Genomic DNA, 9812 nt, shown 5'->3' with positions numbered 1-9812 from the left:
AGCCGATCAAAGACAGAATATATGGAGTGCAAGTTCAGTGCAAATGGAGATCAAAATAAGTTAGGGGTGAGGATCGAAGATCAGGAAGTACCAAAGAGCGATCGATTTTGCTACCTAGAATATATCTTGCAAAAGAACGAAGAATTAGATGGAGACCTCAACCATAGAATACAAGCTGGATAGATGAAGTGGAAGAGTGTATCCGGCATGTTGTGTGACTGTTGTATGCCACTGAAGCTCAAGGGAAAATTTTATAGGCCGGCGATGATGTATGGCACAAAATGTTGGGCAGTGAATCATCAACACATACATAAAATGGGTGTAGCGGAGATGATGATGCTTCGTTGGATGTGTGGGCACACAAGAAATGATAAGATTAGAAATGAGGATATCCGAGGTAAAGTAGGAGTAGCCGAAATTGAAGGAAAGATGAGAGAAAATCAGTTACGGTGGTTTGGACATGTGCAAAGAAGGCCTACTGATGCTCCGGTTAGAAGATGCGACTACGAGACAAAGGTCCAGGGCCGAAGAGGTAGAGGAAGACCTAGGAAAACTTTGGAATAGATTCTAAGAAAATACTTAAGAGTACTTGGATCTAACGGAGGACATAACACAGAATCAAGCGCAATGGCGTTCTAGAATTCATATAGCCGACCCCACTTAATGAGAAAATGCTTTGTTGTTGTATTTCCTTCCGTGAAAAAAAAAAACAAAACAAAACAAAAAAAACTGAGTGTAGGCATCAAGGTAGCCGCTGCAGAAGAGGACTCAAGGTGGGTTGTTTGGTTGAGAGGTAAGGATAGCTTGATTCACCGATTCGTTACAAGGATAGTATGATCGAGTCCTTGTTGCTTGGCCGAGGCTAAAAGGAAAGGGTGGTTTTTCTTGTGAGTCGAGAGAGGGATCGGATCAAGTGCCACAACCGGCCTAAGGGAGGCAACCTATTCGCTTGCCATAGCGGCAGTGGTCATTTACCTCGACCAACCACCTAGGCAGGCGTAGCACTTGAAAATAATACTGTCTGGATCACAAGTTGGTTTTATTTCGTTTACAAAAACACAAGCTCCTAATCCTAAATCACGGCCGTCTCTGACATTTTGAAGTCCTTGTGCGAATTTAATAAAAAGGCTCTCTTTGTTTAAAAAATTATAATTTTTTTAGCGATATATTCATACAGATTTCAACAATTTTTTAACGATATATTAATACAAAATTCAACAGTCAATATTCAAATTTAATTGAAATCAACCTCACTCTTAATAATTGAATTAACTCCAATTTCTTTTAACAATCTTTTTACAATATATTTATACTCATGTCATATATAGGAGGATGAAAAATTTTAGGAGCCCTCTGAAATTCAGGGCATGTACCACTACACCTTTTGCACACCCCCAACTCCGCATGAGTAGGGCACATTCTCTTGTTCAGGCGAGAGAATTTCCAAGGGGCGGCCAACACCACAAGGGTTTTCCTTAAAGAAATCTTGGAAGCTAACAAAGGTTGTACTAAGCATTCCTCAAAGCTTTTACTTTAAGTGATCCCCTATCAAGGACTTGACAACCTTCCAAACCATTTGAGGATACAGAGTTGGTCCTGGCCTCTTTGAAAACCTAACAAGCCCTAGCTGGCCAGACCAATGCCCATACCCCAAGGACTCGTTTGGTGAGCTGGATGGAATTTGACGTCAGGGATAGGATTGGATTGGAAGGGATTGGTTAGGCATTGAGTTCCAATCTATTGTCCTAAGTTAACAAATTGGGCCATGCAAGTGCAAAACACAAGAACAAGCAAGAATAATAGCCGTAGGAAAGTGTAAAACTAGCTGAATAAAAGGCGAGATTGAAATGAACATACCAACTTAACGCTGTTATTTACATATTATGACTGATTATGGAAATATATATTCATACCGTCACTTATTTACAACGTCAACATAAGATGAAACCGCAACAGAGTATCCACAGTTCAGCATCGGTAAAAAGCCCCTGTTGCTCATGCTTCTCTACAGGCCACCCCCCATTATATAAACAGTGTTAATCTCCCAGTAGAAGTAAAGAAAATCTGCACACCTGAAAACATAAAAGAAACAAAGACGGACTGAAAAATAGCACACAGAAAGGTACCGATGAAAAACCCATAGACCAAGGAGAAAAGTGAGAAGTTGCGAGGGAAAGAGTGAAAATCATGCTTCTCTGCATATAATTTGCTTGTTAAACAATTCATTTTTACAAAAGCCAACAGTAATTCAACAGCTCAGCATTGCCACGGTAAATGCCTGCGTACATAAGTAGGCAAGTGCCTCGCTCGCCTTTATGTACGAAGTGTGCAGTGTGTTTAAGGATATGACAAACCGTGATGGATAGTTTTTTCCTTTGAGTAGGAGAATTTGTGACGCACTGAGAATATATGTAAACCATTTTCGTAGAAGATTTGAAATTTAAGGAGAAAAAAAAAAAAAAAAAACTGAAAACCAAGTGGGAGAGAATGAATGTCATGCCTAGAATATCATGCTTGTACCAGGTCGTTATTTTCAAATCACGACACCTCACTGACTATATCATTCTCACTTCAGTCAATGAAGACATTTGCAGAAGATCACCCAAGCTAAATCACTATCCCGAACTCAGTAATCTTACTAATATATTCACCAAACAAATCTACAACAGTAAGAGGAACATACCTCTAACCAAACTCATCGCCTTCGCCTCCAAACAGATTCCCCAATCCCAGGCCTTCTATGTCATTATTTACAAACTTAAGTTGGGCCTCCGAGTTTAAGCTGCTCTCTCTATTATTTACAGTCTCAAGCTGAGTCTCTGTCTTCGGGCTGTAATTGTTATTTACAAAGCCCTTTCTTTCTATGGGCGTCTGAGAACCACCCCGTCCAGTTTCTTCAATCCCATTAGCAAGTTGTGCCACTCCAGCACCACTTTCAGTCATGGTGTCAAGAGAGCTTGAACTGTTTCTGCACGAAAGCCCGCTATTTTCAGATACACGAGATCTCTGATGTGAAAGTTGCCCGCTAAAATTGCTATCTACAGAAGCAACCCTGCATAAGAAAAGACGGTAATTCATACAGAGTATTATTAGCACTATGTTGTACATGATGAAGCATACATAATATATGCAGAGAGCATGTGAATATAAGCAACAATGACATGACCAGGGGCTGATAATAAATGGATGCATAGACCCTCAGCTCACCTTGTTTGTTGAAATATGGGAGTTTGAAGATATTCAAAAACTGGGACCAAATCCTTTGATCTTGCTTCAATCATGCGAGTTGGAATTCTCTCGATCTCAATTTCCCCTACTGAAGCAGTTTCATCATCCATTTTGACACCTTCCACTACTATCGACTGAAAGTATAGCTGGCAAACAATTTTACAAAAGCAAAGAGCATGTCGAACATCACAAACACAGAATTTATATGAAAAGAAAGCATAACCACAATTTTGCATTTTCCAACTCTCAAAATACCTCAGGTTTTGCCCACACTGGACTTTGAGCTTCATGCATCTGCAGTTCAGCTTCTGAAATATACAACTGATGTTTTTCCTCAGGGCTGATCTTTGCTTTTGTAACAGTACTGCAAGCTTCAGGGTAAATGGTGTTTCCCTTCTTCTTCCCTTCGCGACATATCTTATTGTTGTCGAAATTTCCATTCTCACCATATATGTCAGAAGTATCCTCACGCTCCCTTCGGTTTTGCTTTTGACATATATTCCATTTCTGGATAGCTTCAACTACTAATCTTGCATCATCCTCCAGGCCTGACTCATAAGCAGTGTTCAATCCAGCCACAGCTGTCGAATCTAGATCATTTGATATTCGCAATGCGTATTGTATCATGGAACCAGAAGGAGAAAAAACCAAGAGGTGGTACTTAGCCTTCGAAGAGTTGCGATCCACATAATGAGCATTGCCTTTGCAATTGTGGAATGAAGAAGCAACTGCCCCAGAAAGGGTAGTCATCTTGCCTGTTGCAGCTGCTGCAGCACCACTTACAGTGCCTCTCCAACTATTATTTCCATTTCTTATTCTACTAACAACAGAAAGTGTAACTGGGGGACCAGCTGAGCAAAGGCTTCGCTGATTAGGTGTTTGCAAACCTGGCCAACGAACTGACGATCTAGTTGTAACACCCAATCCTGTACTTTTGGTGGTAAAACCAGCATCAGTAGTTGGGAGATTTACTAATCCTCCCCAAGGATTTATAGCAAACAGATGGCTTGTCCCCCTAGAGGAACTAACCATGATCCAGTTGCTGTCAGCACTAAAACTGATGTCCTGTATGATCTGGAATTGAAAAATGAAAAAGAGGAAATTAATATCAAACACGTGATTGTTGAAACAAATGGCATACCCAACAAGGAATTCTGAAACAAGAGAATGGCTCCTACTGCATTTGTTAATCCACGTTGCAGCCTGTAAAGATGTACATATGATGCACCACCATCAGTTGAAGAAGAGATTCCAGGCATTAACTTAAAAACATTGATGTTATGCCCCTGAGTTGATGCAGTCACTAAAAGGGTGCCACTAGGATCATAGCGTAATGCAGAAATAGGACTCGTGTGCGCCCTAAACTGGGCAATAACAGCCTTACTGACAATATCTCTGACAATTACCTGACAAACCAAAGAACATGATAAGCACAGGGGACCCAAATAACTCAACAGTATCACTTACCCTTATAACAAACTTGATTTGGTAAAAAAATACAATATAACAAAGCATGCGCATGCATTTACTCATGCAAAGTTAGAAAGGTGACTCACTAAATATATGAACTCCAGTCAAAGTCTAAAAAGGAAAAAGTGAACTTACAACTACAAGTGAAAACAGAATTGAGGTCAACAATATGTACCATACCATTCCAACATTATCAGTGTCTGTGGACTGGCCATTGACAGTACCATTGACTTTCCAGACAGGATTCGCTGATTGAAGAGAAGTATTACTATCAGGTATAAGCTCAGAGCAGTACCGGGACAGCTTCTTATATCCCATGTCTCCCAGGGTTACAATCCCAGCAGCTAGTTGCTTGCTTGACTCTTTTGCATAGTGAGCAACCAGGCTTCCATTTGAAGGAAAACCAGAAAAACTTGCAGAAGGTTCCAGATGCTGTGGACTGACACGCCCGGAATTGGATACAGCAACAGGACTTCCACTATAAGCCAGCCATCTATTGCCTAATGCAAGAGGTCCACAACCTATACCTCCAGAACCAGGGAATCCCGTAACTATCGGATTGGTAAGAATAGTATATTCTCTCTCCAATGTCATGGAATCAAAACAGTGAATCTGCAATACATGAGACTAGATACTCAAATACTGGTTAAGCAGAAGATAAGAAATAATGGAGAAACTTTGCATAAACAGGTATCTACCTGAGCTGCTAGAGAAATAGCAACAACTCGAGAACTGCACTTTACTGAATAAACAACTGATCTGAACTTTAGAACATGAACATAAGATTGAGATTTCAAAGAATAAAACCGAACAACAGTAGGCACAAAACTGCTGTTCACTGTGTCATGGCTATATGCAGTAACACCATTGTGAGGAGTGGCGGTGCCATCCTGTATGATATTACCAACAGAAATGGACCCATCGGCACAAACTACCAGCAATGGACGGCTTTCTTCAAATTTGTCTTCTGATCTCTTTGATGCTATTGGTTTAGGTAGCATTTGCATGAATGAGGCAGGACCATCATATCTGGAAACCAGGTCCCGGACATTATCTGCTTCTTCAACATCCCAAACCTGGAATCCAGAACGGTAACCCAGAAGGAGAACTTGACGAGTGTCATTCCCCTCACCTTCTAACTTGTCAAAGCCAGCCCAGTTCACCTTTATTTATTCAAAAGATATATGAAAAGTCAACTCCATTCTCTACTACTTTGAAGACTCCAGAAGGGAAAAGTACATCTTAAAGTCATGCCCATATCAACATAAGAAAGAATGTAGTATCCTAATTTTCAATGAAAAAATCAAATACAGGAAAAATGTAACAAAACCAAGTTTAAAACAAACGAAGAAAATTTATAGAAAACAAGATAAAGAGTCATCAACCTGAAAGTGCACAATTAACACCAACTCTTAGGCCTTATATAATTTTCTTTTTAAATAACCCTTGGCGGAAAAAATGTTGAAAGAGAAAGAAAGACCTTGATGGAGTAACATCGAATTCAAGAATAAAAAATATGATCATGTGTATCCCTGTTGAATGGGAAACATGTAATGGTTAAAGTGCCAACAAAATATCATTTTACCACTTCTAACATATAAACAAAAAGCTAAAATTTCCAATCAATTACATACCTCCATTCAGATATTCATGTTTTGTTCATGTATTTTATACAAACATTAAACTTTCTAAATTGTTATATAGACAATAGAATCACGAAACTTCTTTAACAACAAATGCACCTCAATTGCTCCTTCCAAGTTCTAGTGCACAGGCATGTTTGATGTGAAATAACTATTTAATTGGGTGTCAAACGCTCAAAAAGGCACTGCAATTTGCATCAAATATTTTCATTATGCAAATGCTTTGTTGTTTCCATAGTAGCATTGCACAAAAATAACAAGCAAAAATCCGTTAGTATAATGTTTTCTGGATTCAATACAGTAGATGTAAGTATAATGTTCAAAACTCCTCCATCAGTGAATCACTATTACACCTTGTAAAAAACATGCATGTCATCTTCATCATAATGTTTCCAAAAAAAAAATCATAAAATCTATACTCATCAGAAGGCTTAATTTTTGTAAACAAATCATTTACTTCAAAAGGATAAATAGAGGCTCTGTTTGGCTGCAATTATCACTACCTTAAAATGACGTTTTCCTGATCAATTTTACTTTAAAAGAATGATCACTTCAGATGCATTTCCATTTCTACTGAAATAATTTGCCACTACGTCAACTGAATTATGAAATCTAGTTTACAATAAAATAATATTAACTATACTTATCACGAATTCACTACACCAATCACTAAACATTATTGCTAGTTGCAAAATATCTTTTAAAAAACTCCAAGACAACTATAATGTAACACCACTTAAGTCCCACAAACCCACACTCCATATATTGAACAGATTAGTTATGACTGTATTCTGGATATGCCAACGGATAACATTCAACCAAAGCGTTTACCATGCCTGAAGTAATTTTGTAGCAACTCCTTTATATAATAATTTGAAGGATAAACTCAAGTTGTTAACCGGAATGTATAGTTCCTGTAGCATCAAGTCAAACGTGATATGGAAACCTTCTAATCCTAATAATCTAACAATGAATAAACAAAAATGCTTCACTAAATGTTTTTCTATTGAATCTGGAAATTAGGATGTGCACTTGTAACAGACTTACTCAACAAAGTTTCCTTTACATCTGACCTGATTCACAAACTTTTGTCACAAAAAACATGATCTAATTGAAGTGATGCAATCAAAACTCAAAATTTAACCAAATATTTCCAAATTAATATAATTAATTGCAAAGAAAAGAGCTTAAACAAATAGAAAATTAATGTCATTTGAAATCAAACACGTGGAATATGTAGCACAAATCCGACAAAAGGTACCCACCATACCTCCCATAAGGCTCATGTATATCAAAACATACACGTCTAGAGCCTCATTACGCAACTGAACCAACTAACACACAAATGCTATCCGACATTAAACAAGCGACAAATCAAATTAGCTTGTTGCGAACACCGCATCTGAACTACCTATGAACCCAAACTGCCACTATCTTGAATACGCGTGGATCTTTTTTTTACAAAAATAATCTACTAGATTATCCAGTATGCCAACACCAAAACGACAATATTCATTAAAAATATTGCGTCAACAAGAATCAAATCTTGCGATACGTTTACAAAATAATCTACTAGGTTATCCAGTATCCCGACATGAAAACGACAAACCCTTAAAAAAATTGCGTCAACAAGAATCAAATCTTGCAATGCATGCATAACAACCTCGACCACCACAATCACCCTCCTAATGAATTGCAACTGCTCCACAACTAGTATAAACACTAATACCGTCCTAATTCAATCAGCTTCCAAATCAAGCTTTCTTAAACAATTTTCATCCCTTCGATTATTTGAGGAAATAATCATCACCTCCATAAACAATTTTCATCATTCACAGACCTATTTTGCATTCTCCTTCGGGTTCAAAACTTCAGATGCAACATATTGAAACTAAGTATTCACAGCTAACAATTTTGGCAACTTAAGTACTGCACATATTTTTTCAAGTTCAATCTGCATTTCAAAGTTTGTATTCATAAAAATAAAATAACCAATTTACACTAAATCCAGACTTTATTCCCAGATTTTCATAACAAGTTTAATTTATCTATCCATAAAAGGTAGCAACATCTAAAGTAGATTACACCATCATATGAACAGATACTTGTACATATACACAACAAATGAACTGAATTCTACACTTCTGAACTAATTTTCAACCGGAGTGCTACAATTTCAAATTAAGAAACCAAAGATTCAGCAACTCATACCTGATCATGGTTGGTATCATCATCCCTCTCCACAATCGAGGAAGCCACCGAAGCTGCGGACCTCGCAACGGTGGAAGCACCGGACGAAACGATCCTCAAGTAGCTCGAAATGGCCCGAAAAGAGTTGGGAATGAAGCTGTTGGACCGAGCGGGGCGAGGAACACCACCCTGCTGCTGCTTCTGACCGCCATCATTCCTCATCCCCAGAACCAGAGAGATCAAACTAGTCAATACCCAAATCACGAAAACCGATGATTCTTCGAAAACTGCCTTAATCATAACCCCAGAGCTGTTTCCCTTCAAACTTATAAGGCAAAACCCAAATAAGAAACAGCCCCAAATTCACAAGCTTTAGGTCCCAAGTGTCTCCATCTCCTCCTTACACCAAAAAGCATCCAAATTTTCACAAAAACCCAAAATTATAAAACCCCAAATCAAACCAAATTGGAAACACCCAGACACAGGGCCTTCGCCTCTGATTCCACGTCGTCTCCTCAATAAAAAGACAAAGAAACTCTTATGTAACAGCTTTCAAATACAAACAAAGAAACCCGAACGGACTTTATCTTCAATACCCAGAAGCTGAAATTTGAAAAAAAATAAACTGGGAAAAATGTACAATTTTGCTGAAGAATGAGGGGTTCTTTATACTCCTACAATGAAAAAATAAAAAAAATTTATGGGCTTTTTTTAATTTGAAATTTGATAAAAAAAGAAGAAGAAAAGAATGGGTGGAATTGGAATGGAAAGAATTTGTACAGAGGATTAAAGGAGGGATTTTTAGGGTTTTTGAGGGGAAATCCGCCGAGAAATCGCCAGAAAACCAGGGGAGGTCTGAGGAGAGAGAAAGGTGTTGAGAGAGAAAGAGATTGGATAATGGCAATGTTTTTTTGTGTGTATTTTTTTTGTTTTGTTTTACATTTTTTCGGAAATAAATAATAAAAATAAGAGACTATTCGTTTACGACTCTATCCATGCAAGGCATTTCAAAGTTGGGTTTTAGATTAGTTGAACCAAAACAACTTCAACCTCCTCTACAAGTTAAACCCCCCCCCCCTCCCCCCCCCCCCCTCTCTCTCCCGTTTGAAAGCTTTTTAAAATGATTGGAATTGTTTTGGTGAAGATGTATTTTAAATCAATTCTTAATAAAAATTCGAGTAAATTCTGGAAAAACACTTTAAGTATTTCTTGCAAAAAGTACATATATGATGCTTCTTAAGAAAAAAAAAAACATTTATAGTGCTTTTGGAACCCAAAATT

General features: G+C 38.0%; 1 protein-coding gene across 1 annotated transcript; it reads right to left on the bottom strand.

Annotated features, from left to right (window-relative positions):
• Positions 1-1826: 1826 nt before the first annotated feature.
• On the bottom strand, positions 1827-9464 carry LOC103448534 (autophagy-related protein 18f). The gene is made up of 8 exons (XM_029088945.2): positions 8553-9464; positions 5397-5861; positions 4879-5310; positions 4407-4634; positions 3484-4302; positions 3208-3374; positions 2684-3052; positions 1827-2072 (listed from the first exon to the last, which is right to left on the bottom strand). The coding sequence occupies exons 1-7, from the start codon at positions 8829-8831 to the stop codon at positions 2686-2688; spliced, it is 2757 nt and encodes a 918-aa protein (XP_028944778.1). The 5' UTR covers positions 8832-9464; the 3' UTR covers positions 1827-2072; positions 2684-2685.
• Positions 9465-9812: the final 348 nt, after the last annotated feature.

This window comes from Malus domestica, chromosome 11 (genome assembly GCF_042453785.1).
Source record: "Malus domestica chromosome 11, GDT2T_hap1".
In the NCBI taxonomy this organism is placed as follows: Eukaryota; Viridiplantae; Streptophyta; class Magnoliopsida; order Rosales; family Rosaceae; genus Malus; species Malus domestica.
The sequence above is the reverse complement of the archived record's forward strand: the minus strand, read 5'-3'. Positions and strand labels throughout refer to the sequence as shown.